General features: G+C 39.2%; 1 protein-coding gene across 1 annotated transcript; it reads left to right on the top strand.

The window, feature by feature from the left end:
- The first annotated feature begins 284 nt into the window (after positions 1-284).
- lqfR (clathrin interactor lqfR) lies at positions 285-19,543 on the top strand. Its single transcript, XM_088274406.1, has 11 exons — positions 285-458; positions 3,925-4,126; positions 4,622-4,750; positions 5,289-5,397; positions 5,481-5,567; positions 6,263-6,347; positions 7,105-7,286; positions 8,895-9,012; positions 11,351-11,508; positions 13,161-13,331; positions 16,654-19,543. The coding sequence occupies exons 1-11, from the start codon at positions 409-411 to the stop codon at positions 19,404-19,406; spliced, it is 4,044 nt and encodes a 1,347-aa protein (XP_088130532.1). The 5' UTR covers positions 285-408; the 3' UTR covers positions 19,407-19,543.
- Positions 19,544-19,764: the final 221 nt, after the last annotated feature.

Here is a 19,764-nt window from a genome sequence, read left to right on the forward strand (position 1 = left end):
GTTTTTAGAAAACTTGCCTCAAATTCGACATTTTATTTCAAGCATTTAAAATTTTCTTCACGACGACAATCATCGTAAAAAGACAAATATTTGTATATATTTACCAATATTTTAAATTTATTATATATTTAGATATTTTACATATATTTCTCAATTTTGACATTAGGAAATATTTTGTATTCGCATTTGATTGGTCCGCATGTATTACAACAACCAATCGCCTGTTAACAATTCAAATATTGTACTCGAAACCTGATAATTTTATAGCCTCTCGCCTGTCCGTCATTATCCCGATCGCCATTTTGCAATAATGTAAGCCAAATCATCAGGTAGCTGTTGACTTTGATAGACTTTATTCATTTACATGTTTTCTTAAATATACACAAGAGTTTCGGATTTGCATTCAAAATGGACAAAATTATAAGTATGTGGAAAGTGCGGGAGCTCGCAGACAAAGTGTAAGTATTGCTGATGTTTTCATTTGATGTTTTCGTTCAAATATTTTTCCATCTGGGGCTCTGATTTTGACATAATTTCGCACTTTCGCTTTCATTTTCTATCATAAACGGGTTAAAATCACGATATGCATTGTTTCCATTACTGATATAATGAATTTTGTGAACTATTTCACACGGAGGACGAACAAACTCGTTTACTGTCTATTGGGTGTGTATATTGTACATACATTTAGCGACGTTGGTTAAAGACAACACGTTATGCGGCTGCCATCCTAATTGCCTAATACTGATTTATCGGTATCAAATGTAATTAATCACCATATTCTATTCTGATTGCAATTTTACGCCTAGCGCTATAACAATATGTTGCATTTTACTGTTGTGGGAAAATGACAGCTCGGTATTGCACCAATCGGCGAGTCCTTGAGAAAAAATAGTCTGTCTTGTCGAATAAAAGTCATTTTGATATTGCATGTTTTTTTTATAATTTAAAATTGGTTTTCCTGGAAATAAATATTTTTTATTATCTAAAGAAGAAAAAAAACTAATGTTTTTACAACAGCTGTTTATGTGTGACGTCAAAAGAATCCGAGAGCAATTTTTGACATTTTATAAATGTTATGAAATACAAGACCCCAGTTTTAAATGCCATTTCGTATGAAAAAGGTACAACTGCTGTTAGATGGGACAAATCACTCACTCCTTTCAACAACGCTATAAATCAAAAATCGTAAATTTTCAGTTGTGCATGTTTTCGAAATGCCCAGAAAATGTACTATATCCCAGCAAAAGCGGCATATTTTTAACTTAATATTTACCCGCTACAGGGCAGAAAGTGTTGTTTTTGCATTTTGAAGAAAAGGTATTGTTTAATTATTTTATTAAATATACTTAATATTTTTCAAATGGAGAAAAAAACTTTCAGGTTTTACCTAAAAAGATCTGTTGCACAGTAAAAAGTTCAAAAAGTAGCTTGATATTAATTTTTAATGCATTCATTGTATTATATTTTGAATCTTTAAAAACGATCTCCTGAAAAATCAAGTTTTTTTATAAATGACGTTATTGAAAGGAATGAGCGAAATGTGTTCTATCTAATAAAATTTTTAAAAAGCCAAAAAAACACAATTTAAGTGACGATGTTTTTGGGTTTTTGTTAAGGGGGCATTTGTGGTGTCACAAAGTCTCTAATATTGTAGAGTGGCATTCTATTATCTGTGAAGTGGCGCGATGCTTAGTTAGTTTTTAATATTCTTGTTAAATATTCTTTATCTTAAACCGTGGTTTAGAAATAATTAACTATGAATAATAACAAGCATTTAATGATGGGAACTCAATAAAATTTTTCGAGTATGTTCTAGAAACATTAAAGTTATGAAATTATTGTTAATTTGATATCTTATTTCTGTTATCTTTATTCATCTTAATGCCAATCGATAATCATCTTTTTTTATTTTTTTTTATTTTTTTTTTTTTTTAACTCTTTATTCCAGCTTGACTAAGTGGTGGGTGCAATACTTAGTCAGCCATATATGTTTTACAACATTTTATTCAAACAATGAAATTAAAAATAAGAAGGAAATAAGAAATTGAAATAATTTTTATAATCCATATTTTGTTTTGTTTTTCTACTTAATTTTGCATGCTCGAAAATGCACATTTTTTAATCCGGGTTATGCCTAGAAATAACAGTGTTAAAAAATCATGAAAAAAATTCAAGCCCTCATCTTAATTTACCTAACTAACAAGAGAGGAAAGAATGCCACCACTATCTTCATATTTTTTTTTATGGTAATTATTTATTACTCCTCTGTCTCCGTAGTGTAATGGTCAGCACGCTTGTCTACCGTTCTGGGGGTCCAGGGTTCGATTCCCAGGGGGGGGGTCAAATAAATATAAGTGATTTTTTCACTCTAATATTTATTCAATATTACCCTGGACTGATACCTGTAGCGGAGGGCTGATCACCTTTCCTTCATGTGTTAATTAATGATCAAGATAACACTGCGTTTATGTGATGCAGTTACCTATGCACCATTGGGGTGTGGAAGAAGAAAAAGAAATGTGAAAAATACTCAATATATAATTTATTTATTCAACCCCTTATTCACATTTGTTTGCGGAAAACGCATAAATGTGTCTTTTACATACTGTTAGTAGAGAACGGGATACGCTTATAAGCGTTCTATTTACTTACTTTTGGTAGAGTGCAAGAGACACCAAAAAATATTGTACAGATGGGAATTGGGTTTGCGATTACTCGTGATTAGTATACTGAGGGTCGGGCGGCAGACTGTCTAGTCTGTTAGGGTCGGAGTTGATGAAAAAACCACACAACAATGTGTTAAAATTTTTTTACTTGAGAGGTTGAACTTGTGTGTTAAATAAAATAATTATTATAAATCCAAATACTGTTCATCCGTACATCAAACTGTATTTGGAACATGAAACAATCATAGCAACCTTATAATTGATATTTAATAAACAAATTTGTCCTTGAATTGAAAATTCTGATTGATAAGCTTTTAACTGTCAGTGGATATTAATCAAGCATTACAAGTAATACATCAGATGTTTTCTTAAATTGAAATTATTAAAATTTCTGAGATATAGCCCTTGACGTAGTATTTTATGAAATCATCCAAATTTAGTATCATTATTTTTTAAATGATAATAGGGTGTTTTTAACCCTTCCCTTACGATGCAAAAAACTTCCGCGCGCTCCGGTGATATGTATTTTGTACACCATATGAGATTGTGGTTTAAAAATGGGAAAAATGTGAATATTCCTAAATGTTGCTTTCGTTGACCATAGTTGAAGTTAAAATGTAACAGTTGAAGTTAAAATGTAACAATTTTGTAATGTTAGCTCTGATAATTACCTGAAAACGAGAAAAAAGACATCGTAAGTGGCCGTTATAAATGGTAGTGTGACACGACCGTCGCGCATGACGATCTGCCCACTACTGGACTGGCAGAGTAAACACGTTACGACATGCGACATGCACGAATACTTACAAAGCACGTCACACAGAAATGTTTGTGTATTCGTGATTTTATTCCCGATTTTTTCACAAATTATTCGTTTCTGTGGCTGCAAATGAATAACTTTATGTTTTAATACTTTCATGTAATACATAATTATATTACGGAGAAATACAAAAATTCTGAGCCCGTACCTTTTATATTTTATATTCAAAATAAATAAAAAAATTCAACCTTGAAGGTGGGGACTAACTGGAGCATTGCATCATAATGTAACATTTGCGGGGAGCATCCGAACATCGGGTGGTGTACTTGGAACGAGCTCAGTTCGCTGTACTGATGATACTAATGCTCGCATTGTAACGTGTTATTGCGACGAAATGACTCCAGTCATTCCCTATCATGAGAAAATCACTTTGTATATGAATGACGTTTTTTCTTTACATATTTATTGAAATTGTTGATGATTTTGAATTGACAGGACAAACGTGGTGATGAACTACACGGAGGTGGAGGGCAAGGTGCGCGAGGCCACCAACGAGGAGGCCTGGGGCCCCACCGGGCAGCTCATGCAGGAGCTGGCGCTCGCCACCTTCACCTACGAGCACTTCCCCGAGGTCATGTCCATGCTGTGGCGGCGCATGCTGCAGGACAACAAGACCCGCTGGCGCAGGACCTACAAGGTACATTACTGGGCCCCCGTTACTTCTATCAACTTTGATGCGTTCACTGCGAACAATCACGGGATGCTAACAAGATACTAAACTATATTAAAAATTTAAAATAAATTCCTACTTTTAACTTATATTAATATATAGCCACTCACCGAGATTTAATGTCTACCGGTTTCGAGACGTACCCGTCTCTTCGTCAGGACAATCACTGCCACAGCATGCAAACAATACTACCCGTAGCACTATTCACACACATAAACTACACAAAATATTTATCACATGGTGTTTTTTTACGCCTGCAGAACGCTGGCGACGGGATCTGATAATTATGTACATATAGTTAAGACCTCAAAAAAGAGATTGGTACATAAAATTCATATGAAAACATTAAATATGTAATTCTTCCTTTTCTGACTTTGAAATGAGTCAGCGCAGAAGGTGAAAATACCCATCCCATTAAATAACCCGAGAGTAGGGTGGCTAATCGTGTTTCATTATTTGTAGTGTTTACTTCTCCTGAGCTACCTCGTGAGGAATGGATCCGAAAGGGTGGTCACTTCAGCAAGAGAACACATCTACGATCTGAGATCGCTCGAGCACTACACGCACATTGACGAGAATGGGAAAGACCAGGTATTTGAATATACAAACAACCTATTATGATAGACATTTCATAGAAAATATACACTACGATTATTTCACAATATTTCTATCGACTTCAGTGGTGAGATTTCTTGAATGAATTACTTTGAATTTCTTTTGGCTTCAATTGTTGTTAAACTTGGTAAGTTGTGTTATCAGTCGATAGATGTCGGTAATGTTGTATATGTGAATTTGTGTATGTAAAGGAAAATCCATAGCTAATAACATTGTTTCTACACGTGAAAATTTGTCCATGTGAATCCAATGCTGTGTATTTTTATACCCAAGCTTCCATTTAATTCAAAATATTTTGAGTGTGTCCAAATTTTTATTCACAATTTCTGGATTTCGCTCCACTTAGGAGTTAATTATATCAAGATTTTTTATTGATTTTTCAACACAGATGGAAAGAAATATTGAAGTCTGGGCATTTACAGGGCTTACAACTTCATCAGCTGATTTAGGATATAACCACAAAGTGACAGAGTTGTTTAATGACACCTTTTATAAATGATCTTTTTGCTTTTAGGGTGTTAATGTTAGACATAAGGTCAGGGATCTGATTGACTTTATCCAAGATGACGATAAACTCAGGGAAGAAAGGAAGAAGGCAAAGAAAAATAAGGATAAATACGTCGGTAAGTCGAAGGCATCCACTCAATGATTGACCGCATGTATAGTGAATTGAGTATCAGATGATATTGATTACAATCTCTCTCAGGTATGTCATCCGATGCTATGGGGGGACGGGGCGGAGATTACAGCGACCAGTCCTGGGACACATCCAGAAAACCACCTTCAAATTGGGGTAAGTCTTGCCCATGTCACTTTAAAAATCAAAGAAATTACGCATTTTTTCATGAGATGCGCATTCTATGTATGGTGAATACTTAGCTCTCTTGGCACCGTGGCGAAGTTGGGTAGACGCTCAGCTTATTGCTTAAAAGCAATATCTTCCAACCGACCAAAACAGTGATATTGATCAAAATGTTTGATACCATATATAGCTGTTAGCAATCAGCGGGTAGATAGTACTTGAACATTGCGACACAATTGAACAATCTGAAACAATCTATGTCGACGCTGTCTTAGAGTGGTGACTAACCGGAGCCATTTCGTCGTAACGTAAGATGTTACGATGCGAGCATTCGTATAATCAGTACAGCGAGCCGAGCGCTCCATCCATAGTTTCGGATGCTCGCTGGTGCTCGGCGCGAGCGATATTACGACGTTACGTTATGACGAAATGCTCCAGTCAGTCACAACCCTTAGGTAACTATCGGGAATATACTTTTTTATAGACTCTCCTGCGTTCAGTACACAGGGCTAACAACCTGGTAGATCTACCAGTGCGGGCAACCTGGCGGGTTTACCTGTTTGTTTAGTTACCTACTTGTGACTGAGTAAGGAGCCTTTCTTATAGAAGACTCGCATATAGAGACCTTGTTACAGAGAAATACAGTCAGTAGTTGTGTGTTTGTGACAATTTTCCTTCCCTTGCAGGAGAAGAGGACCAGTATGATGCGGAGAGAGAAGACTCGGAAGAGGAAGGAGGGGCCCCTCGTCCCAGCCGGGGGGGAAACGCTAAGTAAATATCTCCTTTTTTACACCATCGTTTTCATCATTGATCCACAGATGGCATTATATGTATTTTGATTTATACAAACTTTGTTCTCTTCATTATTATGCTTGCGATATGTATTCTTCTTCTTACCCTTATCCGCACCCAATGGTGCATAGGGCACTGCATCGTATTGACGCAATGTTATCTTGATCATTACCTACATGAAGGCAAGGTGATCTTGCTGCGCTTCAGGGGCCAGTCCAGGATAATATTAAATAAGTATAAGATCACCAATATTTATTTTCAACCCCCCTGGGAATTGAACCCGGGACCTCCAGCACGGTAGCTAAACACGCTAACCATTGCACCATGGAGGCGGACGGATACCAATACAGTTGTAAATAAAAATATATATACAACTCCCAAAAATCAAGTCTAAAAAGTAATCACTTAAGCTAGCTGATTCCTTGCCCAGACTTGTAGCTGCAGACAGTTAGTAGAATTCCATCTTGAATTTTTGGGTAATATATCCAAAAAAAAACAAGGTTTATTGGATTTGAATTCTACATTTATTTATGTATATGTTAATACGTAACATGTTTCGTCTTATTAAGACATTATCAAACACTTAGTGTTTGATAATAACAACATTTCATATTCTTCTTCATCTATGTTGAGATGTTAAAAAATAATATGAAAAATAACTCCTATAATTGGAGATAATCCATATTTGTGAACAAATGTAAAAAAATTGGTTTGACTAGACAACTTGGTATTCCAGAGTGGAAGCGTACCGGGACGCCATAGAGACCGCCCCGAGCCGGTCGTCGGCCCTGGAGCCGCGGGAGCCCGTCCCGGTGAGCATCAGCCGCCCGCCGCAGCCCGTGTCGGCCCTCGCCACGCCCACCAAGTTCAGCCTCGCCAAGCCCAACCCCAACAAGGGGGTCAAGAAGATCGACCTAGGTTCAATTCAATTTATTTATTTCAATCAATATATACATTAAAAACTATAAAAAATTTAAATCGTATATTAAAAATACATTAAAATAAAATATGTGCAAGAACTATTGCTAAAGGTGTAGAAGAATCCCGCTTCGGAAAACTCCTCCAGACACATGGAACTGATCAATATCCAATGAGATATTGTTTAATCCAATTAGATATCCAATGAAATATTGTTTAGACATGTAGAACGAATGAGTGAGGAAAGAACAGTAAAACAAATTTATGAGGCGAATGTAAGTGGAAAAAACGAGCAGAGGAAGACCGAGAAAAACATGGCACGATCAGGTAGGCCAAATACTTGAAAGTGGTCAGGTTAGGAGTCGTAACAATCGGCGGGTATGTATGAGGAGATGCATGAACGTGGAAGAGGCGAAGAATGTCTGCAAAGGCAGAGTGGTGTGGCGTTCTATTCTCTCTGCCTACCCCTGCGGGTGAAACGGCGTGATGGTTAGTTTCTATGGTTGATGGCAGGTTAGACCAGGGGCGGGGAACCTATTCGTTTCTTATGGCTACATTAATTTATCTGATTGTTGTCGTCGTTGAACATAAGACTGTTGTTATCACAAGTTTCTGAGCTCTACGTGAGAGAGTACGGCTACTATCCTTGGCTCTATCCAACCGAGTTTCTTCAGGGTATGTTTGGCTCCAATAGCTAAGAGACTAGGAGGAATGTGGATTTGATTACACATTTTTATCGATTGTTGGGCGGTATGATCGACAATCCTGAAATCATCCGGAGCACGCATACCCTGGAGAATACTTCAGAAACTTCTTTTGGACTTTCTCTACCATAAGAAAGTACTTAAGCATATTCGGTCCCCAAATCATCGAGCCACTCTCGAGTTTACTTCGCACCAAGGAGTTATAAAGAGTTCTCAGTACGTGGGTATTTTCTAAAATCCTGGCAGTACTCAGAACAAATCTTAACATTTTCAATGCATTACCACTGACCGCCTCTATGTGATTGTGAAATATTTCAAACTTTATCCCTCAGGCTTAAACCAAGCATGGATCTTTCCATGAATCGCTGTGTGCATTTGAGTTTTTTAAATAATAATAATACTCCCGCTATAATACAATACATTGCCATCGCTACGCACTGACGACAATACGATACCACTTGTCGTGGGTAGTGTGCTGGTACATTGATCACTGTATTTACCATTTTAATAAAATATTTTTGTTCCGTTTTTTCTTCTCAAAGCCTCTCCTGCCTCCTCTTTCCTTCTTTCCATATTTTTATTACTCATGTATGATTCACTGATACACACATAAAAACACACACACACACACACACACACACACACACACACACACACACACACACACACACACACACACACACACACACACACACACACACACACACACACACACACACACACTCACCCCAACCACAAACATTACTTTCATTCATCACTAATTATAATAAGAATAACATTATCGGTGGATTTTTGTTATTGGCTGTAGTTTTATTAATTGTTATTGTATTGTTATAGCTGTAAAAATCCCAAATCAATAAATAAATAAAAAATATAAAATAATTATCTGTATTTGTGTGTTAAGGAGCCGCAGCTCAATATGCCAAGACCGCCACGGACAGCAGTAGTAAGAATAACACCGTGGACCTATTCCAAACCTGCGCACCCCCTTCCCCTACGCGAGAAGATGACTTCAACCCCCGGTATGTATCCATAAACAATTTCCCCTCATTTACCCTATTAAATTAAATTCAATTAAATTCAATTTATTCAATAATTAATATATACATTACAAACTAACATTTTAGGCGTAATTAAAAAGTAAGCAAGAAGACTCTTGTTAAATGTGTAGAAGTATCCCGCTTCGGAAAACTCCTTCGGACACATGGAACAGATCAATATCCAATGTGATATTGTTCAACATAGCAGTAGCTCTTCCTACAGGCATAACCATCGGCAGGTTGGTCCTGTGTATAGGAATGTGAAACAATCTATGTCGACGCTGTCTTAGGTAGCTATCGGGAACATACAGACCAATAATCCGGATAATTTCAGGATTATCAATCATACCGCGCAACAATCGAAAAAAATGGGTAGTCAAATACACATTCCTTCTAGTCTCTAAACTATTGTAGCCAAGCATACCCTGGAGAAACTCGTTCGGGTAGAGCCAAGGATAATAGCCGTACTCTCTCATGTAGAGATACCTCAAAAACTTCTTTTGGGCTATTTCGCCTCATAAGGGTGTTGCCACTCTGTTGACTGTTTAAATGTCCAAATTCCCCACAAGCCAGTAATACAAACGGTAGATTATCACATTCAATTTGTGAGGAATCGCTGGGAAACAAAATTCCGTTATTTATCATATATTTGTAAGGAGTGGCAAAACAAACAAACATTTTACACCCTATATTCGACTTTGAAAAATTGTGGTGACATTTATACATACCTGCTGTACTACTTACATTTTAGTATATTATTTGTTAGATGATTTCAAAAGGCCTCCACAAAAACAAAGAGACATCTACTATTCTAATAGGGGGTTGAATTAATTCTCGCCGTTTTTTGTAGTATTTTGAATTGAAAATATTTTTTTTATTTAAAGTAAGAATTTATTCAAAGTATTGCCCTTCTTTCTCGACTACTTTGGCCCATCTTTCAGGAAGAAGTCGTATTCCCCTATAAACGAAAACCTTGTCTTTTGAGGCAATCCAATTTTCAACCCATAACTCGACTTCTCGATAACTTTTGAAAATTTCTCCCGATAATCCATGCTGCATGGACCGAAACAGATGATAATCGGATTGTGTGACGTCAGAGGAGTAGGGCGGGTGTGACAGAACCTCCCAGCCGAAGGAGTTTATCTGTTCTTTTACCACTTTGGCAACATGCGGGCGCGCAATATCGTGCAGAATGAGAATCGACTCGTCCCTGGCTGCGTATTCTGGACGTTTTTCTTCAATTGCTGTTTTCAATTTGATCATTTGCTGCTTGTAAACCTCTGCTGTGACTGTTTGGCCTGCTTTGAGAAGCTCGAAAAAAATTACTCTCTGCTGATTCCACCAAATGCAAAGCATCGTTTTTGAGCCGTGAATGTTGCGTTTTGCAATGCTGGCTTCAGCAGGGAGTGGCTGACCTGGCTGGCAGATGACGAAGAAGATCCACTTCTCATCGCTGGTGATGACGCGATGCAAAAAACCTTTTCTGTGATGCCGTTGCAAGAGTGAATCACACATGCAAAGTCGACTTTCCATATCTCTCTCCTTCAGAGCATACGGGACCCAGTTTCCCTGCCGATGAACAAGGCCCATAGCCTTAATTTTGAGGCGGCTTGAGGCTGTTGAAAGTGTCACGTGGGTGTTCGAGGTAGCGGTGGACAGGAAAACAAAAAAAAAGAAAGGAATATATTTAAATCACAGAGAAATATTAATTTTTTATAAACGGCGAGAACTAATTCAACCCCCTAATACATCATAGAAAACTTCTAAATTACAAATCATCTCAGAAAGCATGTGAACCATATGTAAATCTTTACTGGCCCACACAAGCAAACTTGGATATATTTTGGGCTTTTCAATAAGTTTGCTGTTATGGGTCTAATTAAAATAAAACACTCAATGTATTTATTTATGTTTCATGTACATCACAATTACAGAGTGTCATGTAGCCTAGAAAAAACCAACAATCAATGTTTCATAGTACAGGATCATTCATTTCGTGGTTTCAAGATGAAAGCATTTGACGTCTTTCTAACTCAACTGTCATCTGCAGTGTCATAATATTAGTTAAATGTTTGCCATTTATGATAATGCATCGTTCAACAAGCGAACGAGTTGAAATTATTAAAACTTACCATAAAAGGGGTGATTTAAACGTCGCCACTTTTCGCAAACTTGATTATGGCCGTCATAATCGACCAACTACGCAAATAATTGGTAAAATTGTGAAGATTTTTGAAGAGAGTGGAGAAGCGTTGCTGATGTCGTAAGGTTGTCGTAATGTCATTACTGATGTTTGGTGTGCCGGTATTGTGTATTTCAGGGGTGACGAGCCTCCTGCGCCCAAGGACGGGCCGGACTTTGGTGACTTTGCCAATGCGTTTGGGAGCCCCCCGCCGCCCCGCCCGCCCTCGGGGGGCGCCGATGAGTTTGCAGACTTCAGCAGCGCCTTCGTGGCCCCCGCCCCCACCACCGCGCAAGGTGAGTCGCAATCTACAATCTAATAGCAATGCCAATATTAACACAGATCTTTTGAAAACTGTGTTAAAACTGTCACTTGTATAGCTACATAAGGACCGTAGTCCATTTGATCTTCACATCATCGTTTGATAATGCCCTAACACGGCGAAACAATTGTCACAGTAGAATTTTTTTATGTGTTTTTGTTAATAAAATACAACTTAGTAGACTCAAAAAATCTGTGTTCGATTTAAAATTAATACGTAAATTAAAATGGAGTTCTACAAATTAAACGCCAAATCAATAAATACCAATATTAACACTTTATTTACCGACAATTTTTTGACCAAGCAAATTTGTACTAAGAGCAAAACATACAAGCAATTAACAAGTACATTCATAATTTCTATAGTAATCGTTTGATTATTGTGATTTTGATTATATTAACTACCAAACGCTGCCAACCGTAAATGACCAAACACCTATTAGTCGGTTTTTCTACCCTACGTACTGGAAAAAATTCTCACTTGTTTTTTTTTAATTTTTATATGGGAATTGCATTTATTATTTACCTTGCTTATTATGTACAAGGTTTATAGATCATTTAGTGGATTTTTGTTTCTTCTAGCTAATTAAAAATTAATTAAAAAGCTTCTTTTCATCTCTCCAATAGATGTCTCTAGTGAAGTTCTAGTGATTCAAAAATAATGTTTCAAAATTGGTTCATATATGTATATAGAACTTCCAAGAATTTGAGTAGTGTGCTTGTCAATAATGGGTAGAATTGGTGAATGTTACACGTGTGTAAAGTGTTCACTTAAACCAGCCTATGACGGTCGTCAGCCCCGTAAATGCCCGGACTTCCATATTCTTCTTCATCTTTGATGAGATGTCAAAAAATAATATGAAAATTACTCCTGTAATTGGAGATAATCCAGATTTTGTGAACAAGTATTTGGACACACTCAAAATGTTGTAAAATATTTATAGTGATTTTTAAAAAAACTTACATTTTAAATATAAAACGGAAAATCACAAAGTTAGTGCTTGAAATACAAATTATGTAAATAAGGATACTTATTTGCTACCTTTCCGAAAAAAAATTCTAAGAATAGCTTAGTTTTTCTCATATTTTTGTTAAAAAAAATCCTCGAGTTGCTGGAGACCTATATGATTTTTTTTCTCTCGAGTGATAAGGGTTAATAATTGGAGCACACACTGCGCACTCCGTGTCCTCGTCAGTTCTGTTGTACCGGTAGCCGCGCAGAGACCTCGTGAACACCGCTCACGGAGCTTCTCCATCCATCTCTGTCTCTATACTCTCAGTCACCCCTAATCCCCGCCAACGTCAGGCCTCATATCCTTCCATTTTTTTGTTCCATATAGCAGTAATCAAAAACCACAACTGAAATTTAAGTAACTTTCCACTTATTTATTGTAACCGCAGACAGTTGGTAGAATTCCATATTGAATTGTTGGGTAATATATCCAAAATTAAACAAGGTTTATTTGGTTGAATTCTACATTTATTTATGTATATTTTAGAGTGTTTGATAATGTCCTAAGAAGACGAAACGCGTCACGTATTAAAATATACATAAATAAATGTAGAATTCAACCAAACAAACCTTGTTTAGTTTTGGATATATTACCTAACAACTTTCACTTTGCAGCTCCGGCTTCCGCACTCAGCATGGACCTCCTGGGCAGCTCTCCGACTCCGACCGGCTCCGGACTCCTGGACCTGCAGACCCTGGGCACTGCGCAGCATCCGGCTTCCCTCATGCAGCAGCAGCCGCCCATCCTATCGCAGATGTCCGCACTGACCATCGACCCCATGGAAGGTAAGGCCGTGACTATACTTGTAGTCACTTAATTTATTTCCTATTAACACACTCAAAGGTACTGTATTTTTTTTTGACATCTCAACATAGATGAAGAAGAATATGGAAGTCTGGGCATTTAAAGGTGGAGACTGACCGGAGCATTTCGTTGTAACATAATGTAACATCGCTCGCGGCGAGCATTACCGAGCATCCAAAACTATGGATGGAGCGCTCGGCTCGGTGAAATGACTGACTGAATGCTCGCATCGTAACATGTTATGTTACGACAAAATGCTCCGGTCTCCACCTTAAGGGGCTTGCGTCGAGATGTCAAAAAATAATATGAAATAACTCCTATAATCGGAGATGATCCAGATTTGTGAACAAGTATTTGGACACACTCTAAATGTTGCTAAGGTACTGTATATATATTTTTCATTGTCGCTTGTAATGTGGTGAAATTTTTATGTTTATTTTTTTTGGTCTGGCAGTTTTTTCATCAAATTATACTCAGTACTCGACAGTCTGCTGCCCGACCCTCAGTAAACTAATCATAAGTAACCGCAAACCCTGTTCCCATCTGTACAATGTTTTTTTGGTATCTCGCGCTCTACTAAAAGTCAGTAAATGGAATGTTTGAAAATGTCTCCCGCTCTCTACCAACAGTATGTAAATGACGCTTTTAAGCGTTTCCCACAAACAACGTACATATTGAGATATCGTATTCGTACAGGAGAAAGTGACCAACTGACAAAACGTAAAATGTTCAGGAGGGCCATTCAAATCACTTTAGCTTGGCAAGAAAATAAACATCAATGCAGTTAGTCAATATATTATACTTCCAAGTTTAAAATCCTTTGGGATTTTTTCAAGGCAATATTAAGCTAGTAAGATATCAAATAGTCAATGATCACGTTTTTGTAAAAAATGCACTTGGTCACTTTCTCCTGTATGAGTACGATATGGGAAAATTTTCCATCGATGCGATAATAGTTTGAATTATGCTGTTGCCAAAAAATATTTTAATTTTCCCAACACTTTACAATGGCTAGTGATATATTCAAAACCCTCATCCGCATCCTATGGTGCATAAGGTACTGCATCATATAAACTCAGCATTATCTTAATCGTTATACATTTGGAGGCATGTCTGACTGAATTATTTTTGAATTACCTAGTGTCCAAGCGACTCTGAAATCTAGCTACGGCTTATGCAACACAGCTTTAAGGCATGTGTGACTGCATGTTTTAAAACTTTAATCTAAATTCAAAACCTTTGTGAAAGTTTCACCACGTACTAAGTTATTTTTTATATTATTTTTTTTATATATCTTTTTTTTCAAGAACAAGGTTTCTAAATTGGTTCATATATATAGAACTTCCAAGAATTTGAGTAGTGTGGTTGTCAATAGTGGATAGAATTGGTGAATGTTAATAAAATAATAAAACCCTTATCCGCATCCCAATGGTGCATAGGGCACTGCTTCATATAAACGCAGTGTTATCTTGATCGTTTACACATGAAAGAAAGGTGATCAGCCCTCTGCTTCAGGTACCAGTCCAGGGTAATATTGAATAAATATTACAGTGAAAAAATCACTCATATTTATTTAACCCTCCCTGGGAATCGAACCTGGGACCTCCACAACGATAGCCGAGCGTGCTGACCATTACACTAGGGAGGCGGAGATTGGTGAATGTTACACGTGTGTAAAGTGATCACTTAAACCAGCCTATGACAGTCGTCAGCCCCGTAAATGCCCAGACTTCCATATTCTTCTTCATCTTTGATGAGATGCTAAAAAATAATATGAAAATAACTCCTGTAATTGGAGATAATCCAGATTTTGTGAACAAGTATTTGGACACACTCAAAATGTTGTGCATACTAAGTTAATTGTTTACTTTTTTGTGCTGTTCACGGGACTGATATCATTTTGAATATCAGCCCCAATGATTTTTTTTTCTCATTTATGTACAAATTTTTGTAATTTGAGCATGGCACATCTACATTGGAAAAAAATATTCAATATCCTGTTTTTTGCATGTTTGTATAAACTATTTTCACTAAAATAGCTAGTACCATTTTATTGAAGAAGAAAAAAAAACGTTATGTCCTATCTTTTCCATTCATTATATTAGAGTAGTAGAATTAGTATAATTTTTTACAGTTGCCATAGGATTGTAAAACATTTGACAGTTAAAATGTAACTTTGTTTTAAAATCACTATAAATTATAGTGATTTTAAAACAAAGTTACATTTTAATTATAAAATGGAAAATCGCAAAGTTAGTGCTTCAAATATAAATTATATTTAAAATATTTGATTTGGCAGCATAATTCTCGGTAACTTGAGTTAAAACTTTTATAATTCAACATTCAAGCGCAGTGCATGGATTCCAAAAAACCGTTTGTTGTGTTTCAAGTGTATATAGAAATGCAACAAATGTATTTTTTAAATCTTCAATTTCCTTTATAGTACAATTTTAATGTTATCACTAAGCCGAGCTGAAGCTACGTTTTATGGATTTATTTAATTAATAATTTTCGTTAAATATTGTACCGTAGAACGGGGCTACTTGAACTTTGATGTGTTACTTGAGCCCAGTACAAAAAAAATATTCAGATCGTGGTATCGATCGAAGTATCGTGATAACAAGTATCACCTGTCAGGGAAACAATGAATCATGTCGATACGTTCATTATTGTAGATCAAATACAGATTTAATTTTTTTTTGCACTGGGCTCAAGTAACACATTAAAGTTCAAGTAGCCCCGTTCTACGGTACCTTTATATATTAATTTTAAAATCCACAATTTTCCTCTCGATTTGTTTTTATCTCGAAGAATTAAACGTTGTTTATAAGATGGTCTTGTCAATTTAGAGTTTTATAACAATACAAAATTTTAAAACATTTTCTAAAGTTAATTTCCACTTCACTAAAATTATAATGGTATTAATTTGTTGTTTCGGTGTTGTTGATGTGTACATTAGTGCTTTATTCTTTATTTTCGCAATCGCAGTATGTATATGTGCCAAATTCCCTTTTATTACCTATTTGTGAATTGATGAACAAAAATATAAGCATTGCGGAAATTAAAATCGGAAAAAAAAATGAAAAAAATATATTATGCCTGTCCGGAATTACACGTTACGTATTCAACGATCTTTCTAAACATATGTCGACACTGGATGGTGTCAATATAAGTTTAGCCTTAGTGTTTACACGGTCGCGAAATTGGCAAGGTGACATCGTTTTAGTTCCTCAATGTGAAAAACGTAGTGAGTGTTGTGCATAGTAAAAAGTCGGGGACACAGCGAGTGTATTGGGATTTCAGGAGCCGCCGAGGTGATGCGGGTCCTGCGCGCGGAGGGCGCCCCGCGCAGCGCCCGCCAGGCGCACCTGCTGCTGGGCCCCCTGCGGCGCTCCCTGCCCGGGCCCCTCACCACGCAGCGCCTCACGGGGCAGGACCCCGGCCCGCGCTGGCACGCCTACGCGCAGACCACCTACGCCGACCTCCTGGGCGCCCTCCTGGACTCCTTCACGCCCACCTGGCCCCTCTGCGGGGACCGCCTCGACGACAACGTCGCCGCCATCTTTACCGTGGAACACTCCTTCCAATTCAGCTTGGAGTCCCTCTCGGCCCTCTGCCGCAAGCTGCAGAGCGTCGACAAGACTCGCGTGGCGCCGATCGTCCGCCTCTTGATCGCGCACGTCAAGAGCGACTGCCTGCTCGCCGCCAACATCAGCCTCTCCTTCAAGCAGATCGCCAAGGTCAACCCGAACGAATCGGCCGCCAACTTCTCGCAGTGGGAACAGTACGTACAGTTTGTTATCTCCCTCCCGCAGAGAGTGGCCAACCGGACCAAGAGGAGTCTGCCCGACGAGTTTGTTCCGGAAAACTACTGCCGGCTGCTCGTGTTCCAGTTCACCAGGACCATCGACTTCATGTCAGACAGCTGCTTCCACGTGGACGCTAAATACGTTCTCAAATTCTCCGCTCATCTTTTGAGTAAAATTATCGTGAACTATAACAATTTCTGCCAATCCGAGTCCATTCTGGATATGATCAAAATTTTGGTTTCCTGGACGAGCTCTATGGACGATCGCTCTTACCTGCGAAGGAGGCTCATCCAGACCATCGTGGACCTGCTGACTCGCCCGGCCATCGAATGCTTCGCCATAATGCTTCTGCAGAACGTTCCCATCGACTACGGTCGGAACTCCTTCTTCAGCTTTCCTCTGTGCAACATTTTGGGAGCGGCCATCGACACCAGCAAAGATTGGCAGTACGTACTGTGCACCAAGCTCCCTCTCATGTGCCACTTTCCCACCGAAAGCACTCTCCTCCTGGAGAACCTGATGGCGTACCTCGCTCTGTCCACCAAGGAAGAACACATACTCAAGTCCCCCCTCTTCAACCTCGTCTCGAAGCTGTCATCGGCCTGGTCTAGCAAGAACGGACTGGCCAATTTGCCGTTCAACCAACGGATGTACTTATCTCAGGCTCTCATCCTGGGCATCAATTACCTCACTCGCCTGATGAGGTGCCATTTGGACTTCAACTACATAGCGACCATCCGCGAGAATCTGTTCGAAGGAATCCCCCTGCACTTGGAGTCCGTAGATCCCCTCGTCAGAAGCATCGGAATGAGCACCGCCGAAATATCCCTCAACATACTCGCCTCCAACGAACGCACTCACGAAGAGCGACCCAAATTGCAGTTTGATTACTCGGATTTCGGAGATAACGCCAAAAAGATATACGACAATTTCTCCCGACTGAGCAAGAAGTGCATTCTCGATCTCAGCTATGTGCCCTCCCCGGGGGAAAGTAATGTCGTATACCCCGATGGCTTTCGAGTCCTGACCGACATTGGCAAAAAGATATACGGAGATATCACGCCGGTTGTAGAGCAAACCAACGGGCCTAGTTTCGATTCCAACGAAAATATATGCCAAGAGCCTTCGGCATCCGCTAAAGCGAGCACCGGACCGTCTATCGCCTCGACTTTGAGAATCGTAAGCGATTTGGAACTAGATTCCGATGACGACCTGGAACCGTACGACATGAGTGCGGACGTACCCATCTCCGCGAAGAAGAGACCTCTGTACTTGAGAGACCTGAAGGATTGCCTACTGGAAGCGAGCGACCCCGAAGCGTTTTCGGAATGTCTGAACACCGCCGAAGACTTGATTTACCAGCAGCTACCGAATGACGACAGTCAGTTGGGCATCGAACTACTAGATGTCCTCTTACACTTGGATAAAAAGTTTCCCGTGGAAGATTTCGACGAAAAACGACTGTCCGCTTGTATCTCCATCGTGTGCGTTCACCCAGAACCGACTGCTGAACACATTTGCAGAGAGTTCCACGCTCCGGTCGGGAAGTACTCCATCGCCACGCGGCTTCTCTTCCTCGATGTCATCGCCGAATCCGCCGGGCGGCTCTCCTACCCCGGCAAGACGAAATCCGAACAGTCAAAGGGTGCAAAGGAAAAAGCCAACAAGGCGAAGAGCTTGGAGCCGGCAAGAGCGGACGTCATCCGCGAAAGGCTTATGGCGAAAACCAGATATTACCATTCCAGATCCAAACACCCTTTTGCCAAAGCCAGGAAGAATGTATTCGCCAAAGTAGCGAAGAGTTTCTTTTACCCCCTGTTGTACGGCTTCGGCAAGCACCAGTTCACGTTGAAAGGACACAATTTGACGAATGATTCAGATAACGTGTTGCTGCAGCATTACCTGGCGGCGATCGCTATGCTGCTGGTCGCGAGTAAAAACTGCCCGGATGCGCCCAAGTTCTGCCAGGCGGCTCTGGAACTGGTTTGGGCGCTGCGGTACAACGAGGACGACAAGATCAAGCTGGGCGCCATGTCCATCGTGGCCACGGCCATCCTGCACGTGCCCAGCGCCGTGCTGAGGGCCACCTGCGGCGAGCAGCTCGGCGAGATGAGAATGTGGCTGGCCGACAGCTCCGCCCGCCACCTCTCGGGCAGGATGCTGACCGACAGCCAGGCCTTCGCGCGAGCCGCCCTGAATCTCCTCAACAACTACATGGTGGAGCTCAACCCGGACGTGCTCCTATGATGCATGTTCACATCGGACACCTTGCACCATTCCTGGTTCCAAAACTGCTTCGATCGCTAAATCGCCCCATATTATTTTTTGACATCTCGACATGGATGAAGAAGAATATGGAAGTCTGGGCAGTTACGGTATGGTTGGGTAATATATCCAAAATCAAACACGGTTTATTTGGTTGAATTCTACATTTATTTATGTATATTTTAATACGTGACGCGTTTCGTCTTCTTAGGACATCATCAAACACATTATCAAACACAGAGTGTTTGATAATGTCCTAAGTAGACGAAACGTGTCACATATTGAAATATACATAAATAAATGTAGAATTCAACCAATAAACCATGTTTAATTTTAGATA

This window comes from Brachycentrus maculatus, unplaced genomic scaffold (genome assembly GCF_059751285.1).
Source record: "Brachycentrus maculatus isolate JH-2025_06_01 unplaced genomic scaffold, ASM5975128v1 h1tg000034l, whole genome shotgun sequence".
Lineage (NCBI taxonomy): Eukaryota > Metazoa > Arthropoda > Insecta > Trichoptera > Brachycentridae > Brachycentrus > Brachycentrus maculatus.